The 23572-nt window shown below is 40.7% G+C and overlaps 1 protein-coding gene across 7 annotated transcripts in view; it reads right to left on the bottom strand.

Annotated features, from left to right (window-relative positions):
- The window catches only part of PHLDB2 (pleckstrin homology like domain family B member 2), a 68840-nt gene that overhangs the window by 29012 nt on the left and 16256 nt on the right, over positions 1-23572 (bottom strand). For 5 of the 7 annotated variants that reach the window (XM_085239617.1, XM_085239605.1, XM_085239629.1 and 2 more), the window contains 4 exons: positions 17742-18125; positions 15610-15753; positions 14642-14779; positions 4522-4650 (listed from right to left, as the gene is read on the bottom strand). In XM_085239617.1, coding sequence (XP_085095743.1) covers positions 4522-4650; positions 14642-14779; positions 15610-15753; positions 17742-18125 — 795 coding nt within the window. The remainder of the gene's footprint in view (positions 1-4521; positions 4651-14641; positions 14780-15609; positions 15754-17741; positions 18126-23572) is intronic. The other 2 variants (XM_085239621.1, XM_085239632.1) reach the window with 1 other exon arrangement.

Below are 23572 nucleotides of genomic sequence, written 5' to 3'. Positions count from 1 at the left end.
TGACAAGAAAGCAGTTACCTCCAGTACAGAATCACCTCATTCACACCTGCCATCCACAATCAGTTTTTAAAATAAACGGATGGGTCTTGATGAGGTATGAAAATCAGGAAGTTCAGGCTACTTGGTATCAAATAAATTGTTATTTGGGCAGAAGATGAGACAGATTCCAAAGAAGGCAACTGACAGCCAAAAAGCTGCATAGGATTTGTAGAATGATTGTACTCATTGTAGGTAATGACTTTCTGAACAAAGAAGAGAGTACCTCCACTCCTGCCCCTTTTACTAAAACAAACTTACATTAAAATACTGTAACTTAAAAAACTCTTAATTTCTATATTGGACTTTGAAATCACAGACTTCTCCAGCATTACTACTACTTGTCATGGCACTGGACAAAATTCAGTGGCAGAGTACCAAGTCCTTCCATCCAGAGTCCCACAAAATCTGTAAAAATTAGATTTTTTTCTGAATAGTTACATATTTCTTAGCAACTGACACTATCTTTTCAGATCTTTGCAGGAATCTAGGCATCTAGTCTCATCCTCCATTTATGCATAATAAATACATATAAATGCATAAATGCATTATGGAAGTAAGTTTTACATAAGGCATCAGAAAGATTACTGCTTTCCCCGAGTGCCTTCAAGAAGCCCTCAGGTTTCATCAGGCTTTAATGAAGTGTTCCCCCTGTCCAGCACAAAAAGTGTGATAGGCACTGGGAAGCAACCCAACAATCAATACTCTACACAGATGTTGTTAACTGCCTGCTTCCCATCTCAGCCCAAACTCCAGACCCACACCGCAGTCAGATGCTACAAGGAAATATGCTGCTCTCTCCCTGGGCACAAATCTCAAAGTTACCCAAGTCCAAGAGTTAAAACAAAAATTCAACACCTACACATCTACTACTCTGGCAATAAAATACTGCAACATATGGTCTCTCAAGTTTAAGTATTTAATTCTACACTCCCTATTCTTGGGGGAGATATTTTTTTTCTATTTTGGATAGAATGCTTACAAAGAAGTCATAACTTTTCTCACCCTTGATATCACAATACTGTGCACAACTTCGGCGAAAACTTCTACTACTGCAAGCACAGCAGCCTCAGCTAACTCCCACTACAACTGGTATAGAATAATATGCAACAGAAGCAATTTTACATCAAACTGCACCCCACATTTCAAGTTTTGTCCCACTTTGAAATCCAAAATTGATATTAAGCCAGCCTGAGTGGAAAAAAAAAAAAAAAAAAAAGAATCATGGAATATTCTGAGTTGGAAGGGACCCATAAAGATTGAGTCCAACTCCTGATATATAATGAAACAGATTTCTAAAAGTCTCTTGGTAGTCAATAGTGGAAAAGGATTTACTACCATCCCATAGCTATAAGATTGCAATTTCTCATGAATTAACACTGTCAAGTAAGTCAGTCACTTTGAAAGCAATGTCTTTCCATAGAAATTACAATTGATACAAAGAGTACAAGAACACTATTTGATAGAGCAAATTCTTGGCTACAAAACACTATTTTTCAACACAGTCTCCACCATTATGCATTTTTGCTAACGATCAATAAGAGACTGCACATCACGCTAGAAAAAGTCTGCACAAGCAGAGGTGACTCATTGTTTCACAGCTGCTGTGACAGTGACATTGCCAGGAAAATGATACCCATGTTACATCTTTGATTGGCCCAAACAGATGGAAGTCAGAAGGCACGAAATTCATTCTATATGGTGCGTGTGGTAGGACAGTCCAGCCAAGACTGGCAATGTGCTCCACAGTCTTCCAGTTGGGGCATGATGTTATCATGTTGCAAGAGAAAGGCTGTCTTCTCATGTCTGAGCCTGCAAGTTCAAGCCTTCAGCTTAGTCAGCATTGCAATGTAGCTGTCAACGCTGATGGTTTGCCCAGGTTCCAGGAAATCCAGAAGCATCCAGAAGACTGAAAAGCTGTGTGGAGTAAAAGTATCTGGAGGTATTAGTCAACAGATGGCAGAACATTAGTCAGTAGTGTGTCAAGATGACCATGAAAGCCAATGGCATCTTGGCTCGTATCAGAAATAGTGTTGCCAGCAGGAGCAGGGAGGTGATCATTTCTCTGTACTTGGTACTTGTGAGGCCACCTTGAGTACTATGTTCAGTTTTGGGCCCCTCACTACAACACACTGAGGCCTTAGAGTACGTCCAGAGAAAGGCAGCAAAGTTGGAGAAGGGTCTGGAGCAAAAGTCTTATAGGGAGTGGCTGAGGGAACTGAGATTGTTTGGTCTGGAGGAGACTCAGGGGAAGAGACTTTATTGTTCTCTAAAACTCCCTGAAAGGAGGTTGTGGTGAAGTGGTGGTTGATCTCTTCTCCCAGGCAACAGCAATAGGACAAGACAGAATGGCTGACAGAATGACGCACAGAGTTGCGTCAGTGGAGGGTTAGGTTGGGTATCAGGAAAATACTCTTCTCAGAGAGAATAGTGAGGCATTGGAACAGGCTGCCCAGGGAGTCGCTGTCCCTCCAGGTTTTCAAGAAAAGGGCAGATGTGGCACTTAAGGACATGGTTTAGTGGGCATGGTGGTGACTAGATGTTGGACTAGATGAGTCTTTTCTAACCTTAATGATTCCATGATTCTTATCACAAAAAGATAGTGCACATCATTTTACCCACTGTGGGCTGTATCTTGAACTTTTTCACATGCCACCATTTCACCGGCTGCCAACTTGACTCCTGCTCATAGTGATAACACCAGATCTCATCATCTCATCAACAGTAATGATGTAATCCAGGAAGCTGTCACATTCAGCCTCGTATTCATTCAGTAAGTCCTGACAAGCTCATATACAGCTCTTTCTGTTCCTGTGTGAGCATTCAAAGTTATTTCCAATATTCCAGTGTTGCTACTATTTCCAACATTTTGAAGCCCATATTCAGTTCCATACATAGTTCCCTGGTTGTAATCTGCCAGTTCAAGCAGATGAACTGATAAAGATGCTGTTCATTTTGTATGTGACAGCTGCATGGACATCTGGAACATGGCTTGTCTTTCACACTACTGTCGCCACTGCTGAAACACACAACCCACTGCCTCACTGTGCTACACCCACTGTTTGGTCTCCAGAAATATTCAACAAGTGCTGATGAACATCAATAGGTGCAATTTTTCCACACTGAGGAATTCGGTGTCACACCTTTCTTCCCCCACATTTCCCTGTCAGATGCTGTTTTGTCAGACTGCCCCTCTGCTGCCATCTGTTGCACAGCAACAACACGTGAGGGGGCATTTGTGGGAAGGTTGAGCTTCTGCTGTACCACCAACATCCATCTCTGACATCATGAGCCAACATAATAAAAGAGGAGGCATTACTTTCTGAGCAGCCCTCATAAATGACTGCACAGGAAAGGATTTCTTTTAAAACTTATGAGTTACTGTCTAAGATTTCTTTTTCATTTGCTTTTGTTTTTGTTTTTAAACGTAACATACAAAAAATCCTTATATGTCTCAAAGGCAGCAAACAAACATCTTAGTTTCTACAGAAGAATTTAAACTTGTATTTTCTGAAGTTGGACTTCAGGCTCCTTAAAAAAAAAAACAAAATTCTATAAATAAAACAATCTCATTATTATACATTTTTTTAAAAGTGTTCTATAAAACAAAAGACTTTTTACGGTCACTGCTATTAAAAATCTTATTACTGATATAAAAATGCTCAACAAAAGTTTCACTTTCAGATGTTATCTTGAACTCACAATATTGAAGCTTTGTATTGAAGCTCCCCCTGTTATAGCCAACTATATATGCTGCATAACCTATTTAATATTGATATTAAAATCTTCCACAGAAAATAAATGTACCTTAACTGACAATACTGTAATGTTTCCTGTTGCAAATTATATATAATAAAACCAAGTTGCAAGTAGACTTCATGCAAAGATTAAAAAAAAAAAAACAGCAACTAATATGAAACTGATGAAAATGTAGGAAAAATAAAACCGTTAAAATAAGTGATATAATCTTCACAATGAAAAATTCAAAGCACAGTTCGGCCCAACAGCTAAGTCATGTACTGAAGAAAGGATGTTATCCATGCTGTGAGACAGCAATTTAGAGCAACGCAAAGGAAGAGTACATAAAACAAAATTAAACAATATTGCTAGTAAAGTGTTAAAATGGTTCATCTCACTAGCCAATGTTCATTATTATCTGTGCGAGCAGAATAAAAGAGCAATGCTCTACTACCCATCTAAACATCACCATTCCAAGACTCTCCTTGCAATCTTGCAGGCCTAAGGTGCTAATTACAGGTAAGTAGCCCAAAGCTTTAGAAACATTCAACACAGAATGCCTTCTAATCCATCCATTTGCACTCTACTTGGTTGCCACTATTCAAAATATTTATTGCAAGCATTCTACAAAAAGGAAACTTTGGCGCAAATATCTTCAGGCACCTCGTAGGATATCTGAAGCGGAATATGTTAGACTTAACTCTAAAATCAACAACAAAAAAGTTAATCTTGAAACTGGCTACTGACCCTCTTCAGCTGCTGCTGTAATTGTTCCCTCATGGACTCAGGGCAATTATCAAGCTGCGTCTTCTGCTCGGAGTAAAGCTCCTGAAGCCTCTCTAGTTTTTCCCTCTCAGCATCAAGTTTTAATTTTTCCTGAAGCATGAACCAGAAAATAAACAGAATTACCTTCAAACTGAAGCAGTTGTTAGTGATTATGACAGTGTGTGGCAAAAACTTAACGAACAGTTGAAGCATGTAGGTCAATGACAGAAATTGCTTGTTAGTTGAAATACAATCATGGGATGCAAAATGATAGAAACAAAACAAAATAATTTTAGTAGGGTAATTAATTCTCCCCCTCATCACTGCACTTTGTCCCCACATCTGGATGATGCCTGTAATGCCCGCTGTTCAAATGCTTGTCTCACCTAATGAAAAAAAAAATGGAAATGATATCCATGTTAGTCAGGCAACATATGAAGGAGAGAGAAAGCAGCAGCTTTTAGAAAGCAAAATGGATGGAAAATGACTGTACTCTAGCAGTGAGCAGAAAATGGATTTTCCCAAGAAAATGAATCACATGTTTATGTGCTTCTGGACAGATAAGTACTTTTAGCAAGCAGTGAAAACATAGAATGAGACAGAGCTTTATAAAGAAATAACTCTGGGACAGGAAATCCTGTCGCAACAGAAACACCAAATGATTTAACACATAAATTCATTTGCTTCAGGATACAGGAACTGTAACCATTCCTTGGAATCAAAGGCAACACTGTCTTCCTGGTCTCTTGTAACTAGCTCAGCTTTACTCTTGTTCCACTAGAGCAGCAGCACTCAACATACTGCTTATTACTGTCAAAAGCCTCTACCCTTTCAACCTTCAATCAAATGCTACTTGTTTTGTGTGCAGCACTACTTTCAAGACTGACTGCAAATCACTTCAAATCACCTTGTAGATTATTTGTCTATGGACTCAGATTCAGGAACCCATAAATTGGAGTTTAGAGAATTTTTTCAGTGTCTTTTACTTGCATGTACCCTGGCCAGCACAGCAGATACATTTTCTTCAAGAGAGTAATTATTAACTTGAAAAAAAGCAAATTGCCTGATATGCTAGAAAAACTGAAGGTATCAATAAGTCTCTGGAGACCACTCTCCACTCCCTCCTAGAGGCACACTGGTACAGCTCCCTTTATCTACTTTTTGTTCTGTAGCTATGCATCTCTTCTCAGATGGTTTTTCTAACTCTCTCCAATAATCTACAGCTCAATATCAGCCCAAACGTTCCAGCTGCTTCTTCTGGATGCTCCAAGAACAGTTCAAGTCTGCCACAGCATCCACTCACTTACCTCTTTCGGTCCCAACCATTATTAAAGTCAAGCATGTGGCTCAGCAGGTACAACATGCTCAGCTTTGCAGCGCCCTTAAGACACACGCCACAGAAAATTACTTTTGTATGTAGAACTTGTCACTTCAAACTGTGAAATGGGCCTTCTCCAAAATCTTCTCTTTGTTGACAAAGTTGTCAAACTCTCCCACACAGTGCACAACAACAAATTCACAATAGCTCCCTGCTTTCTTTACAGTCGTATCTCTAAATCTGAGTGAGACCATTGGCTGCTATTTCTTTTCCCTAGTATTTAAAAATAACAGGAGGAAACATTCTCATTCAATCTCAATGTGAATCAAATTGTCAGCTCTGTTGTTTCCATTTACACGTGCAGTTTCTCAGCACACATAATTAGATGAACAAAGTGGTGAACACAACAGTTGGTTGGTATTTGTTCTTAAGCTTGTAAAAGTGAGCAACTGGGCCAGCATATTCAATTACCTGCACTTCCTTGACTAGTTTCTGTCTTGCAGCAGCATAAACAAGGCTCAGAAACACAGAGGATGAAATGTGCAAGGGGCAAAATGAGGGAAAAGCATGCAACTCTTGAGATGTCACCTCCAGACCTCTGTCCCTATGGAACCACATTTAGTGAATCATCCTTACTTCAGTGCATAAGGAGTCTTGAATAAATCAGTAGTTCCCCTCCTCACAAACCCTGCTGTTCAACCTACAGTCTGCCACATTGCTAGGCAAGTATAAAGGGGAAGATGGAAACAAATCTAAAGCTGCAAGGACCTCTGTGACCTTACATACAGTAATGCTCCTCTGAGGCTATTAATAGCTCCCTACATGTCTATGTGCTGCAAGAAGCACACTCACTTGTTAACAACCAAATCAAACTTTGTGTGTGAAGAGACATCATCAGCAAGAATAAAACTCACTGAGAATCATGCAAGAGATACTATTACTTCCTCAAGAAATCAGGAATGTATTCCTTTGAGACTGAAAGTGATCCTCATTTGTCCTATATATAGCATAGGAAGTGCTCACATCCCACCAAACTGTCTCCCTCCAAATTGTGCAGTCTTACAGGAAATATCACTTTCAGCAGTGAGAGGCACTACACGTTTTGCAGCTGTGGAGTTCAGTTCATCAACATCTCTAATTTTGCATTGGTAAAGATAATTTAATTCACAAAAGTAGTTTAATAAATAAATGAACAATCAGACTGTTTTTTTTCATCCAGACTCTTTTATAAATGGATCCAGGTGAGCTCTTTTGGAAGGAAAATGATCAAGGACTGTAAGCTAAGTGCAGGACACAGCTGAGGCAGACCACTGGGTACTGTGTGCTCAAGACCAGCCAGGGCATAGCTGTGAATAGAGCTCACATGCTTAAGTTGCACATCCTCACCTCAGCCACACAGACTTGTGCTCGTTCAACGTGTTTCTGCAGACAACTGCCTCTCATCCCCAGTGCCCATCTCAGAGCCACACTATCCATAGTCTGAGTTGTTGCCACTCTCTTTCTACAGACGAGAAATAGAGCTCAGTAAAACACAGCACTTGGTCTTAGCTGGCTACCCAGCCCATGCTATGTGCTGCCTCCCTTTAGAGGTTATGTGAACTTGGGATCAGCCAAGACAGACAACAGCAGTAACCGGTGTTTTGATGATGCTGGGGCACAGCTTGGATCAGTTTTGAAGGGCATCTGAATACCATGAAGGACAGCAGCAGAAAGAAGTGAGCTGTAATATTGTCATCCTCTAAAAGCAGAGAAGATGGTAGCAAAGCACCCATGCTATGAACACAGAGGTTACACAGGTCACAAAAGGAATTCATATCTGGTAGAATTGATTTTACGGGCAAAATGGAGAGAACAAAATATATATTTAGCACACATAAAACATTTCACTGATAACCATAGAATCACAGAACCATTAAGGGTGGAAAAGACCACTAAGATCATTTAGTCCAACTGCCACCACACCCACTAACCCATGTTCCTCAGTGCCTCATCTACACAATTTTTGAGCAGCCCCAATGATGGTAACTCCACCACCTCCCTGGGCAGCCTGTGCCAATGCCTCATCACTTCCTCAGAGAAAAAAAATCTTTTTTTCTAATCTCCTATCTGAACTCTCCCTTGGTGCAACTTAAGGCCACTACCTCTATAAGAATGGCAACAAAAGAAGGAAAAGAGAAATTAATTGCTTATGTGTTATCTCCTGCAGTTAAGGATGCCCTATGTCTGATCAACACTGCTACTAGCTCACCATGAAATGGACAGTATGGCTGGGTGAATAGGGGTCATTCTACAAACTGAAAGAAAGAGAAACTGCAAAGAAATCCCCTTCCATTCAGCAGGCTCTCCTACTCAAAATTCTCCCTCTAAAGCACTCCAGGACCATTCTCATTCCATAACTCACCTGCAACTCATCATGTTGTAAGGTAGCAAGGTCTTATTACCCGCACCAAGCTTCACATGCACATTCTGTTCCTCAATATGGAGCAGGCTAGTCTCACAGGTTTCTCAGAGTAAGGAGAAACATATGCAGCTGTTTGTTCCGAACAGCATCTCCATTTCATCTCCATGTTCTCACCTCTTCTTTTACACTCCAAAAGAACATTCCACCCTACTTCCCCAAGACTACAGAAAACAGAAGGACTGCATATGCTAGATGTGTAGGAGGAAAACAGACTAGAGAAATAATTTCTTTACGATTGGATGTAGTGTCAAATTACAAAGTTTTTCAATTCAGTAAAACATTTTCAGGAAGAAGCAAGAAAATTTAACATTATCAACTCACTGATAAAACTGGTCTACAGCTTGCTGTGAATAAAGAAAATAGCCTACTCCCTAACAAGAAGCAGGCTAGGAAACATTGTATGTGCTGGAAGAAGCAAATATTGGAGGAAGTATTAAATCTGAACTCTTGTAAAATTGAAAGCATTTCCAGCACAATGGCTGGATTAAAAAAATAAAATAAAATCAGACCACACATATCTCTCATTAAAAAAAATACTGTTGAAATTAAGCAGATTCTCCTGTAAACATGCACGCGCTCCTCTTTATTTTCAGACAACTCTTTACTGCACTCTTTGGCCTCTTTCAGGAGAGAAAGAAAAAGCTTGTCATGATTTGGTCTCTAAATCTCTATGGATTTCATGAAAGAAACCATTAAAGGACCAAAAAAAAAAAAGTACGCCAGGCCTATGAAAAGGAGCATAATGTGATAGAAGAAGGTATTTCACAATAGTTATTGTTACTGTACAAGAAGTAACTAGTACAAGAAGGATATGGAGCTCTTGGGGCAGGTCCAGAGGATGGCCACTAAGATGATCAGAGGGCTGGAGCACTTCTCCTATGAAGAAAGGTTGAGGGAACTGAGCTTGTTTAGCTTGGAAAAGAGAAGGCTCTGGGGAAACCTCATTATGGCCTTCCAGTACTTGAAAGGAGCATATCAACAGGAAGGGGAACGACTGTTAACAAGGATGGGAGTGATAGGACAAAGGTGAATGGTCTTAAACCAGGACAGGGGAGATTTAGGTTAGATATTAGGAGGAAGTTTTTCACAAAGGGTCGTGACGCATTGGAATAGGTTGCCCAAGGAGGTTGTGGATGCCCCATCCCTGGAGACATTCAAGGCCAGGCTGGATGTGGCTCTGGGCAGCCTGGTCTGGTGGTTGGCAACTCTGCACATAGCAGGGGGGTTGAAACTAGATGATCATTGTGTCCTTTTCAACCCAGGCCATTCTATGATTCTGTGATTTTATGACTCTCTCATGACTGTTTTTAAAGAGAACATTAGAGTTCAGATTTTTCTCCTTGATTCTTGTAATCATCTTTTTCCTTATTAATGTCTTCTCTACAGGGTATCTTTAAGTTGATATCCAGAGGATGCAAGTATTCCTCAGAATACTCAATTATATATCTTGACTTAAGGAGGTTAAGAATCACAGAATCATAGAATCATAGAATGGCCTGAGTTGAAAAGGACCATAATGATCATCTAGTTTCAACCAATGTTATAGAGAAGATAACTCAACTGTTTAAAAACACTGCTTACATCTAGTTCAACTAGAATCTGACCAGGAATGATCTAAAGCACTATGCTATGGCATCCACATTTGTCAGAGTAATAATGCTAAAAAACAATAGGGAGAATTATGAATCCAGAAGAAAAAGAAATCGTAAGAAACGACTTGTATCTTTGATTGCTGTAGTCTCCTTTCACATGAATTATTAGAGAGATGTTCTTTCCTTGGCTCCATTCATCTTTACAGAACTAGTTCAGCAAAGAGGCTGAGCTTCAAATGCTTTGGCATGTCTGGGATATTCCACTGATCACTAAAAAACATTTCCACAAAAGCATGTAGACAAAATCTCATGTATTCCAAAAGAAGATAAGTCACCCATTGCCAGCTGCTCCTTATTCCTGCTCTTGAAAAGGAAAAGGAAACCCTGGGTGATAAAGGAGTTCCAGAGTATGTACTTCCACCATGACATAAGGCAAAGGTCCTCTGGAAGCAAAGGAATAACCTCCCTCTTGTAAAATGCAGTCTAAACCTAGATAATTGTTTTGAAATTCACTGCCAAAAGTCCCATTTAACTATGATTACCTCCCACAGCACTTCTGCTGAATTCATTAATCATGTTCACTTATCCCTGTTTATTCATTAATCCATTCCTTCTTCCGACAACTACGTTGTTATTTTCATGCTCTTACTTTGAGATAAAAGGCATGGCGAATCATTAAGTAATCTTCTCCACATATGCTAGACTGCACATTCAAAATGTAATTTAAATTAAGGGAGCACAGTATGAGGAAAAAAAAAAGTACTTTGCAATCTGGACAACATTGTATTGAGCAAATAAAATTTTCTCCAACTTCCTTGTAAACAAATACAAATTTGAAGAAGTCTCATGAGCCAAAGAGACAGCACAAGAAAGTTGTGACTGGAAATAGCACCATAGTTCCACCCTGTTATTGAACTGGGAACAACAGCATAATTATTGTACACCTTCAGTACGGCAATACGACATTACAAAGGGCCAGGGATTGATGGAAGGCACTAAAGGAGACTGGCTGACAGGCCTATCTGTTTCTGAGGACTGTCCATTTCCGTTCTCTCCCAAGCAGGCAGGGCTCAAAAACACTGTCAATATCTGTAGCAAAGCTCTTTTCCAGAGAGTTCCAAGCTGTGCGTGTCACACTGTGTTAGTAGTGACTTATCAGGATTGTTCCTGTGTAACTGGAGCCTGTAACTAATAGCCTAGATGCTACTATTCAAACACATAGTTGGTCATCATCTTCTGTGAAAGAAAGAAGGAAGTATGCTCAGGAAGTATGACCATAGAGGCAAAGCTGAATCTCCATCCATACGCTACCAGGATTTCTAGCACAGCTGAGCACCCAGACAGCAGAAGACATAGGCCATGCCCAATCCCCAGCACTGAAAGCAGCTATCCCTGCCAGGAGAAGTGAGTACTCTCAGCACTTGCATCGTGCACAGTCACACCACTACCAGAGCAATGCTAATTCCTGCAGTGGCGTTGAAAGGCTCTGTCTTTTTCTTTGCAAAATGGAACTGCTCATAGCTCTTCTTTCTAAAACCTGACTAAATTGACACGAAATTGCTTTGTTCCTTGCAACATGTGTAATAGCATAGTCACAAGAGCAAAGCAATGCTTTGAACTTACCACAGGACATTCACTACATCATCTTCCTCACTAACTCATTCATTCTTTCTCACTGTTAGTCCTGCCATGTGTTCACATAGGGCTGAACACTTGGTCTTCAGTAAGATGAAAATGCAACATACCATGTTAACATAAACACAATTGCAAAGATGCAGGGACACAAAGACATTGTATCACAGCAAAGAGCTCACCACCACAGCCAGGAACTGAACTCACAAGTCTCATTGCCTTCTGTCTTTAAGTATGTTTTCCACCTGAAGCACCTGCATAGCAAGCAGGTCCCTGTTTTCACAGAGGCTAGAAATTTCCTTTTAAACTGAGGCTTTAAGACTGTGGAAAGGTTGGTAAAACTCTGTGCTCTCATCTCATGCAAAAACCATGAAAACAGTCACAGACTCAGGTAGAAAGTAATACAAAAACTTCCACCCATACTCTATTTCAAGAACATAACGTGGCCCAATAATTAGGTTGTATATCATGATCTCTCTTTTTAAGAATTTCACAAGATTTTCAAACAGGTGCATCAGTAAGGATGAAATGCAATCAGGCAGGGTTTCCTGTCAAACAGGTGCTGAGATCAGTGACAAATTCCAGGAGATACTCAAGGCATTCCAGAAACAAGTGCCATCATGCCCAGCACTAATGCCTCAGCATCGTTTCAAGAATGAAATCAACTATCTATTTCACCTCAAGAAGGCACCCCACAGCAAATTCAGGTGTCAGCCCCCTGCCCTAACAAAAATGTAACCACTGTCTGAACGAATGGACCCAACAACTTCTTGCTATGATACACCACCAACACCAAACTACCTGTATTATTACAAGTAAAACATAACGGCAACTGCAGAAAACTATTACCGCTGTACAGATACTAGAGCACTTGCTCTTCCAACAAACAATGCAGAAGTAACATCAAAGGAGTGGCAATTATCAGCCAGGAGCTGAGCCTTCATTCTGTTAAGGAGGTCATCTGTTTTCCAATTTAAACAAAACGTACCACCTAGTGCTTCCACCTGAGCACCATTTTCCTGGTGGAGTCTGGTCCTGTACTACTAAAAAGCCAAGATTTTTCCTACTGTGGACAAGATCTGAAGGGGCTGCAACCTTAAACATACTGACACATAAATCAAGCTTTAAAAAATACTGTTCTCTAAAACCAACCAGAACTTCTGTTAATTGACATGGTGAGTGCTGGCTGTTTCACTGGTTGACACTAATTTTTCCAGATCACTTTCAGGTATTTTGCCTAAGATTTTTATTTTTTTTTTTCACTTTTATTTCTTCAAAAGTACTTCCAGTATTAACTAAGCCATGGCTCTAAATCTACTACAATCACTCATAGCTGGTTTTTTGTTGTTGTTTTTTTTTTTAAACAGCATGTGAGAAAAGATTACTAAAATAAAGTAACTAACTTCACCAGTATGCTTTGTACTGAGGAAAAAAAATTATTTTGAATGAATTTGCCTTCCCTAGGCTGCTTACCATGTTTCAGTTTGACTGAAATTTTAAGTTAGACTTAGTACTGTAATTTTTTTCTTCTAATACACTAATGCAAGGATATTATCTGTTTTATATTTGATTGCATGGAAATGTAAACAACATACAGGATTTAAAATAATTTCCATGAGTTTTGTTGAACTCTGAGTCTACCAGAGAACAAATAAAAAAGGCAAAAGATCTTTTGAACTTCTGTTTTTGTTACCAGTGAAACCAAGCTCGGTCTGCAAAAGGATATTGCTATACCTGCTTGCATCACCCCACCTGCTTTTACCAACTTTAAATTCCTCTCCATAGTAAAAAAAAACCCAACAACTATGAAACATGTTCCACAGACACCTTAATGTGACCAGAGGCACTGCTGAAAGCTGAAGAATCACTGAGGACTACTTGAGAACAAGGCAGGAACGCTTATGAAAATTTAAGCTTGAATTGGATGTGTGCTGTCACTTTGCAGAATAAAGAGGTGGGAGCACCATTTTCAAACATAGGTTTACTGAGAGCAGATGCAAAACAATGTTCAGGCTCATGACAGCATCAACAGACACTGAAGACAGCAAACTCAAAATAAAACAATGCATGCTGTAAGGCTTGAATTAAATGGGAAGTGCAAGAAAGCTAAAAATGCATGGCTTGTCTGAACAAGAGCAAATAATGCAGAAGACTTTCAGATATTTCTAGAAAGTGAAAGGAGGGGAGAGACTAGCTGGAGTACTTTCACAGTGACAGGCTTAAATTATGAGGCAGAGGATGAAATTTAAAAAGGAACCATTACTGGCTGAAAGCCCTGGAAAAATTTCCTGACCTTGAGATATTATTGGCTGTGGCACATCCCCTGCGGAGAAAGGAACTGCTGGCCTGGATTGCCAGCAGAGAGCGTGCTGGAGAAGATGAGTTCCCTCTGGTTGGGAGGGACAAGTTCATCTCACGAGCTTTTTCCCTTTCTGTGCTTAAATCGTAATGCTATCCTTTTTGCTAATAGTTATGTATTTGAGAGCAAGTAAGAATCTGACTCTAGAGGAGAACCAAGTAATTCCTTTTACTTAATCTCAGGTAGAATTATGCCACAGTACTAAAACTGTTAGTCAACAAACAAAATGAACAAACATAATTACTTTAAAACTATATATTTTACAGATGCTTTCATGAATCAAACTATATACTACTCTAGATACAACCATCTTCTGAAACTGCAACATCTTTTCATACCACTCCTTTGCTGAGAAAGGATTAATTAAAAAAAAAAAAAAACTCAAAATTTATAACATATAACAGAAGGCTGAAGAACAGTGCAATCAATACTGTTCTTTTAAACAGCAGGTAACTCAAGTTCAAGCCCTCTACGAATTCTTTATTAATCAAAAATATCTTCAGTGTAGGTCAAGTCTCCTTACTTAGGCATACTTTGTTCTGCCAGTTGATTATATTTTGGGAAACAAGACTGTTAGAAGGATATACTGGTAACAATTACTTTTTCTTCCACATTTATCAAAAAAATTTACTTAGTGCATCTACTTCATAAAATAGCTTCCACCAATATGTTAATTGTGTAAATGCATTTTGAAGATTAATAGGAACAGAGCACAGAGCTAGCTAAGATAACTTGATTACCTTTGCCTTTTCACCAATAACATTCCTCTCCAGCTCAGCTATTTTTCTGTTTAGATGATCCAGTATTTCCTTCTCTTTCAGCAGCTCTGTTGTTTCAGATTTCTGTTCTCCATCCAAAAGGGCACATTCCATATCCAGCTAGGAACACAAAACATTTTTCAGAAGCAGTCCAAATTAAGAAGAAATCTCGATACACATTATTTTCTGGGGGAAGGGTAGTGAGTTGTTCATAATTCTCAACAAAAAAGCATTTTTAAAAGGAAAAAAAAAGTCTGTGTTACATCCACAAAGTTAAAAAGAGATCATAAAATTGAGAAAAAGTAAAACTGAAACATAAAATACTGCAAAATAAAGTCCAAACCAACTTCACTCTGAAGATTTTTTTTTTCTAACTCTTCTCCTTGCTTCCTCCTGTTGTGACACTATACCAAGTATCCGTGCCCAGGCTCTGTAGGAAACCCATTCAGAATAGCTGTTTCTTTCCTGTCGCTGATAACTGGAGTGAACACAGCCCAAATGCCTGATCAGCTAAGTCTGCAACTGTGAGATTCCAGAAGCCGAGAGATGGCCATATAACTTTGCCACCATAAAGACAAGGATGTTTAATAGGAAGTTACCTAATTTCCCTTCTCTTTCAAGGGTCACATGAGATACACTATAAAACACTCAAGTGACACAAGGTATTTAGATCAATCCGAGTGACCATTCAGCAAGAAGACTGTTCTAATTCTGCTTATGAGTATAATGGTTACAGTTGGAAAAGGCTAATCTGAGCATCACAACCATCCCTCTGCTTGGAAATAAATAACCTTCGCAGTAGGAGACTACCAGGTTCATGATTCTGTGCCTAATTCTAGTGAAAAAGCGCAGAATACATGCATGAGCTCCCTATGTACTTGCTGAGCCTATCTATGCTATGTAGATATATGAAACAAGCAAGACATTTAAAACCGAAACGTATGTCATACCTCTCTTGAGGATTCATCCATCTGGTCATTTAAATCTTTGATCTTCTGTTCAAGTTCTTCCAAGTTATTTAATATTACTATGCGCTCCTCTTCTAGTCGAGTGAGCTCCTGGCCTCTTTGATCATCACTTGTGCATTCTGGTATCTGCAGTTGCACATTACAAGAGGTTTATCAAAAAGAGGTTAAATATTGTGTTCCCTTTCCTCTCTAATATTGTGACCATTTTAAATAAGTACTACATGCTGGTTTTGAAGTTGGTACATATTTCATCCCTACTATATTACTACCTCTATATTTAGAAAGCATACAAGAGAAACAAACATGATACTTTGCTTCCGAGCACTAGAATTAAATACTATACTGGACAGTAAATACTATTCATACAATACAATTATTTAAATCTGACCCTTGAGAATACTTTACCTGCTGTGCTATCTAGCCTGTAAAAATCCAATTTTTCTTTTAAAAATAATAAAGCAAATAGATAACGACGGTTTTTATGCAGAGATCAATGTTCATGTAATAAAATCCAGAATGTTGAACAGCACATTTCTACAAGCAGCCAGTAAGATGGGTAGCTTCTGTAAAACGGGACAAAGCTCAGCCCTGCCTCCCCGGTTGGCCATCAGGAGGCAATACCTTTAACATAGCTTTTTCGTTGCCATTTAATTACCAGACAACTATGCCAATAATTAAAAAGCATTATTAAAAAAATACTTGTGATCTCATTAGAGCAACAAAGGTTAGATCAAAGAGTATTGAGTTTCAAACATATTCTTGATGTTCACCCGATCCCAGGGGCACACGATCAAATTACTTTTGTAAGGCTGCTCACTTATTGTCGCCAACCCAAATGAGAAGTGGGCTGTGCACAGAGCTTTGCATTAACCACTGGACTACACAGCCATGTTCTAAAGAGGCTCAAGTAAGCTCCTGAATGGCTGTTCTGAGAGCAGGCATGGACAAATCATCATGGACAGATCTGATCTCGATATTTTGAAACAATGAGCTGTGTTTCATTAATGCAGTTGCTCATTTATTGCTTTTCTCAGGGCTTAGCAGAGCACCCTTTGCAATGAATGAAAGGTATTCCTTGATTAGCATTAGTAATCCTAGCAGGAAAGCCACTTTTTGTCCAGCATCCTGCTTGGGTAATGCTGACATAATGTCTTCAATTTCAACTTCCTAAAAAGGATTTAAAATAGGATTTCCGACCTGCAGGAAGAAACAAATGGGGAAGAAAGGCAAGACCAGAGTAACTTGTAAATTAAATGTCTCACTACCTTTTGTACATGGAAAGACTTAGTAGGACCAAGTAAAACCTTAATGTCATGTTTGTTTAACATTTAACAATAAACTCTTCACTCTAATTACTGGATATACCTATTTAGGATGGTAACACAGCATTTCTCCCCAGAACCAGTTGCGCTGCTCATCTTGCAGAGCAGAGCCCAGGCACTGATCCAAAAGGGGGGAGAGGCCATTCCCCACCCTGGACTAAGCTCCTGCTCTTCTAGCTGTAAGAAATTACTAGAAACACTGTTAGCTCTTTTTTTAAAGAACAACTCCCCTTCAATAACAGAACAGCAGACGAGAAAGAAGCTCCATCTCAGCAAGTGTAGGAGATGCGTTTGAGTGCCAGGAGGCAGGCTGCCACCGCACGCCTCATGAGAGGCAGCAGCTGATGTGACAAGTGGCTCAGGTCCAGCCCAGGGACAGCCGACAGGCCAGCAAACACAGCCCACGCAATTCCTCCTCACCTCCTCTGCAACTGGTTTACCAATGAGAAAATAGCCTCCTCTTTCAGGAAATGGAAGCCTCAGTCTAGGAGAGCTTGGTAGCACTTCCCTTCTCTTTCCTCTATCTCAGCACAGCTCTAAGTAGCAATCCTGAAACCTGAAATTCCTTACAGTCTTCCCAAGCCCTACATCCCCCAGAAAAAAAACTTCCAGCACCAACAGCTTTCATAGAAAATGAAATTATCTGCTGCTGGGTTCTAAGTTATACGAGCTCTGAAATAAATTCTTGTATCTAAACCATCCCAGTTAGGACCTGTGCTGTGAAATCTGACTTCCAGAGGAGGACTTCATGCCATCGATCAGACTGTTCTATGCCTTCCTTCCCAGCATTACCTTTGGCGTGATGCTTAGATACGAAGACTCAGTGGAATCCTTCAGGAAGCCAGGGGTAGCTAATGATGAAGGCTTCATGTTTTCGTTGAAGTGCTCATCGGCTCTCAGCCCCCGGGAGGAAAGGAAAGAAGCAGTGCTGCGACTGTGGTTACTTGGCTCTGAGAAATCCGAATCACTTGCAGACGATTTCAGGTGGTTTCTAAACTGCGTTTCTAGATTCGTCTGCGAGTCTTCAAATACTGAGTCCTCATCTGATAGCTGAAGCTTTTCAAGTTCTTTGTTAATTTTCTGAACATCAGCAACTGTTGTAGTTGCAGCAGGGTCACTGTCAGACTTGGAGTATTCTGCACACAGATTGAGGATCGTCTCCAGCCGCTGTCGTTCCTAGTTTAGGAAAAGATAAAGGCACTATGCTTCACATGCGAGCCAAAGTAAAGATGAAGTCAGAAAAACACGCTGCTTGTTTTTACAGTGACCGATTTCAAGTCATCCAATTTCAAGTATGCCTTTAGCTCTCAGAGAGTGAACAAATCCACATAAATAAATTGCTGTGTAGGACACAGAATCAAAGCTAATAGAGGGAAAACCAAATCAAACCCAACATGGAGTAAAACTCTAAAACAAAGTACATTTCATGGAAATTAACAGTTACTTAAGTTAGAGCATCCTTACACCTACTTCTCTTTCCAATGAAGAAAACTAATATTGTTTATTCTGATTGCTGTAACCACACCCGATTTGTACATATATGTGCCCAGCAAGCTCACTGTATAAAGCACTAATTATTCTGTTTTTCACTTATGCTACACGCCTACAAAGCTGCAAAACATGCACAGATTTTCCATGAACTCATTAATTCCTGACTTTTTTGGATTTTCTGTGAACTTTGATTCTCTTTTTTGAGGGAGAATTAGTCCACATTTCGAAGCACACAGTTCAGGGAACATCACATCTAAAATAGATCATACTTCAAACATACAGAAATGGGGTGGATTTTTATTTACCAGTTAACTCAAACTCTATATGGTTTCATATTAACTAGTTTGACCTGACATGCTTCAAGATGGTTTAGATATTTAATTCCTGGAAGACTTCTAGATATCTACAATGCTTTATAAAAGCATCAGAAAGTTGCTTTATTTTACTATATGCATAGCCTCCCATAACTTCTATTTCAGATGAAAGCATTTGACATTCTCATTTTTAAGAGGTGATGCTTTTATATTGTTTCACATTCCCACTGCTAGAAGAAAACAACATAAACAAAAAAATTGCTTACCATAGATCTACTGAAAATTCTGCTGGGGGAAAAAAAGAAATGAACAAACAAATAAAAAACACCACTGTGAAAGCTTCACGTTTGGCATTAATACCTGCATTATGATCCCATTTCTTACTTATAAGAAATTGCTTTTCCTTTTTTAATCTTATTTAGAAAGAAATCCAAAACACTGAACCCCTCAGCTTCATCCCCAAAAAGTACTGCAGATATATTCAGTTTCCAAAGTCCACTCAACATTACATTTGCAACCTTGTTGTCATAACATCCTACATGCAGTAGCAAGTGAGAGAACATGAGCTAAGCAGAGCACTGAGGGCACTGCGTTGCTTCCATTCTCCCTGAAGCAAGCCACTGGAATTTTATGACAATTAAACTCTGGTTTATAAGCACCCTGCTTTTCATATAGTCACCATGCTATGCAGTTATAGGCACTATGCACTCATATCCACCCACACTGCTCACGTTAATTGCATAGCTGCGTTTCCACCCTTCATAAAGAGCCAAAGCCCATTCAAAGCCCTACCCAACCCAGAACCTCTGGGCAGCCTGCTCCCACGCCTCCTCAGCAGGTTTCTTGTCCCTTCCAATGTGGCAGTAGGGCTGAGTTGTCCAACACGCCGAGCCCTGGGCAGTGACCACCGGCTCAGATTTTCCACCAAATGGGTTCGGCAGCTTCTGCAGTTGTCCTTCAAACCCAAACATCCAACGTAATTATGACTCTACTAAGCCCCGCTCCCTCCACATGACTACTGCCAGCCGCTCCATCCGCTCCCTCACCCCGCCAAAGCTGTTACCCTCCCTCTCAGCAAGTCTTTTGGCCACGCAACCCAATTCCTAAAGCGCTGTGCAAGTGCTGGCTGGGATCGCTGGTCTCGATGATCCTTATGGGTCCCTTCCAAGGTGGGATATTCTATGATTCTATGATGCTGCTCTTGCTGGTGCGACAGCACAGGGCCTGGCCCCTCAATACAATCACCCCGATAGTTACAGACGGGAAATGCAGCACTAGGACACAAAGTCCCATCCTTCCCTGCTACGAAAGGATATATATATATATATCACGTTACCCCAGGCCAGCCTCTCAGCAATCACAGCAAACAGCATGCTTCCAAGTACAGCTGCTGCTCATCCCAACCCGGGCACAAAGGTAAGGAGCTCCTAACGCAAACCTGTCCTTTTGTCAGCAGTCCAATGGAGGGATTCTTCCTTCCCAAGTCTCACGTGGTCAGGAAAACTCAAAAATCACAGGAAAACCTCTGCCAGGCTTCAAAAACTTTTGGACACATTACAGAAATGCCGCTATCTCTCACTTCTATTTTGACATGCACCGACAGGCTTACAGACAGGAAGCCGAGTGGTTATTTTATACACTCTATTCTCATCACTTCATTTCAGCCAGCTTGCTCCAGCTCCAGCACACCTGCACTCAGCTGTTCTAGAACATGCTTCCAAGTCAAGCAGCTAGCTAGCAAAGCACCCCTGCAATGAAAAACACAGGAGTAGGAGCCCATGAAAATCCAAGCAATGACTTTGCAAGAAATACTCGATAACTTAATTGTGCTACTGAACACAGCAGATAAAAAAGGTATGTCAAACAGTGTAAATTTGGTTTAAAATTGGGAGGGAGAGAAGGATGTTGAATCGAGCCTGATGAGTCTTCTTTCAGACTGTTTCCTGTAAAAATGCCCTTTCTAACAGACTAAAAACATCCTTGTATATTTTCAGTGGATCTTTTCAGGCTTGGGGCAGAGTAGCTGGAAAACTGCATGGAAGAAAAGGATCTGGGGGGTGTAAGTTGACAGCCAGCTGAACATAAGCCAGCAGTGTGCCCAGGTGGCCAAGAAAGCCAGTAGCATGCTGGCTTGTATCAGAAATAGCGCAGCCAGCAGGAGCAGAGAGGTGATCGTTCCCCTGTACTCAGCTCTGGTGAGGCTGCATCACAAGTACTGCATTCAGTTATGGGTCAGTCACTACAAGACATCAGTGCCTTGGAGTGTGTCCAGAGAAGGGCAACAAAGCTGTGAAGGGTCTGGAACACAAGTCTTAAGGAGAGTAGCTGAAGGAACGAGGATTGTTCTGTCTGGAGGAGGGTCAGGGGAGCCCTCATCACCCTCTACAACTTCCTGAAAAGAGGCTGTGGTGAGGTGGGGGTGAGCCTCTTCTCCTAGGTAACAGTGATAGCATGAGAGGGAATGGCCTTAACTCGAACCTTCCATGGTTCAACTTGAACATTAGGAAAATTTTCTTCTCAGAAGAAGTGGTGAGGCAGTGGCACAGGCTGACCAGGGAGGTGGTGAAGTCACTGTCCCTGGAGGTGTTTGAGAGCCTTATAGACTGGCACTGAGAGAGATGTTTTAGCGGGCATGGTGGAGATGGCCTGGTGGTTGGACTAGACGGTCTCGGAGGTCTTTTCCAACCTTAATGATTTTATGATTCTATCAGCTTCCCTGCTATGAGAAGGGGTACATAGGCCTCATGCTTTTGCTGCTGTAGCAATTTCACCAGTACCAGCTTTGATAAATCCATATACACATCCAAGTGGCTGGAAATTTAGGTGCTAGAAGATTTGACAAAGGGACAACAACCCTGTTCTGTTACTGCAAAACAATGACATTAGGAGACATCTCTAGCATCTTGCTAAGAAAAATAGCGTGAAACAATGGAGACAAGTAACTCCTCATCTTTCAAAGGCAAACATATCATCAATCCCTGGATTTGTTCATCTGCTGCACAACATTTACATGGATTTTACAAATGCGTAGAGGCTAGGTGTTATCTAGGTATCATGGCAAGACTTTGTTAATCAGCTGTGGCAAGCAGGAAGCTTTTTAGATAAGTGCCATTAGCAACTGTACAAGCAACCCAAGACTTCATTAAAAATACATGTGCAGTCTGTCCTCTGCAGCTGAAGCTAATAAGATTTGCAGCTAATCAGTGCAGCTACAGCTCCCTATGTCTGCAGAGGAAGCTGCTGGTCTTTCCCTGCTTCCATTGCTCTTTAAAACCCTCATGGGCAGGCAAAACCACAGCTCTGCAGCTGAAGGGCTGAACAGCAGCAAGTCAAAAAGGAAGAGGAAAAGGAGGCAGAGGGAACATGGAGGAGAGCAGTCAAGTCCCCAGGCCTTCTCGCTTGAAATAAGGTTCCGAGCCAGACTGCCAACTGAGGCTGAGAGCAACTCATTTGCTATTGTTGTTCTTCCCTCTAATTTGCAGAACTTTCTCACTTCAGCCTCATTTATTCTGCTCTTTTGAGTCCTTGTTTTGCTATGTTCAGTCTTGTGGTCACAAGGCTATCAGCACCAGCACCAGATTCACAGAAAGCGCTCGTGTTTCACATTGGCTTCTCCTGGCAGATACCCAAGGAGCCTTCCACAGCAGGGCACCATAAGCAGGAGAGCTGCAGGAAGGCAGCAAGGGAGCAAAGCAAGAAAGCAATGGGCAAAGAGCTCAGGAGTACTCTGCAAATTTTTTGTTTGTTTGTTTTTATTATATGGTGCTTTCTAATTTCCTAAACCAAACTGTTGTTAAACAGCTACTCTGTAACACCACCAAGACTGCCCAATGCTAGTGGTGAGAAAAGTCATCCTCATCCAGCTCGCCTGGGGGTCCTGTAAGAGGCAAGTCACTAGCATTTTTAAATACAGCTTGGGCACTTCACATTTAAAGGATCTATAAAAAGACACAGTGCCAAAATAAATTTATAGAGTACATACAGGAGATTTTTCCAATCTATATGGATATTTATATAAGCTCCATAACTGCAATTTTAAAACGGTATCACCTTGACGGTTCCAAAATATTTCCATTTAATATTACCTCACATTAGCTCATCTTGCTAAATTGTAATGAATCAATGCAAAGTGCTTGACATACTCAGAGTAATTCCACATTTCCTACTAGCCGAACAAATGTAATGAAATTCAGTGCTCCTCCGTCTGCGTGGACTGTGGAATAAGCTCTCCTAATTCTATTGCTGCTTGTTAGGTCACCGGCCATACAAGCTGAAATCCCTCCCAGCACGACTCCCGCATTCAGTAAAACTTAATTTACAGCCATATGCTTTAGATCCAGACCGACAGCTGGCTTATGGCCGGATCGGGCCGACACTTCACCACTCATTTTTGGGTATCTACCTCCACCTAGAGGAAGAGCACTGCACTGCCCCAAAACAGCAGCACAAAACCGAGGCTGCTGCTATTCAAATGAAGAGCGTCAAACATAACAGATGGCCTTACTATCTCTAGCCCTGTTGTCCGTGCCAGTGCACAGCCAGCTCCTCACAGACCGAGGAGAATGACAGCCTTTCAGTTCCAGCAGCCACTACAATTTGCCTTTTATCTCAGACAGGAAAAAAAAAAAAAATTTCCTCTTAAAAAAAAAAAAAAATCAATAGCTGAATCTCACTGACTATTCTTAGATCCCAATGCTAAGTTTTTCCCTTGTTTATGAGGCGGATCAACCATCTCCAGCAACAGCTCACTGTGCCATGTACTCATGCAAAGTTTGTATACACATCCAGGTGACAAGATGGGTCTGGCTGCATTTGGAG

This window comes from Meleagris gallopavo, chromosome 1 (assembly GCF_905368555.1).
Source record: "Meleagris gallopavo chromosome 1, MGAL_WU_HG_1.1, whole genome shotgun sequence".
In the NCBI taxonomy this organism is placed as follows: domain Eukaryota; kingdom Metazoa; phylum Chordata; class Aves; order Galliformes; family Phasianidae; genus Meleagris; species Meleagris gallopavo.
This window is presented reverse-complemented; position numbering and strand designations above follow the sequence as displayed.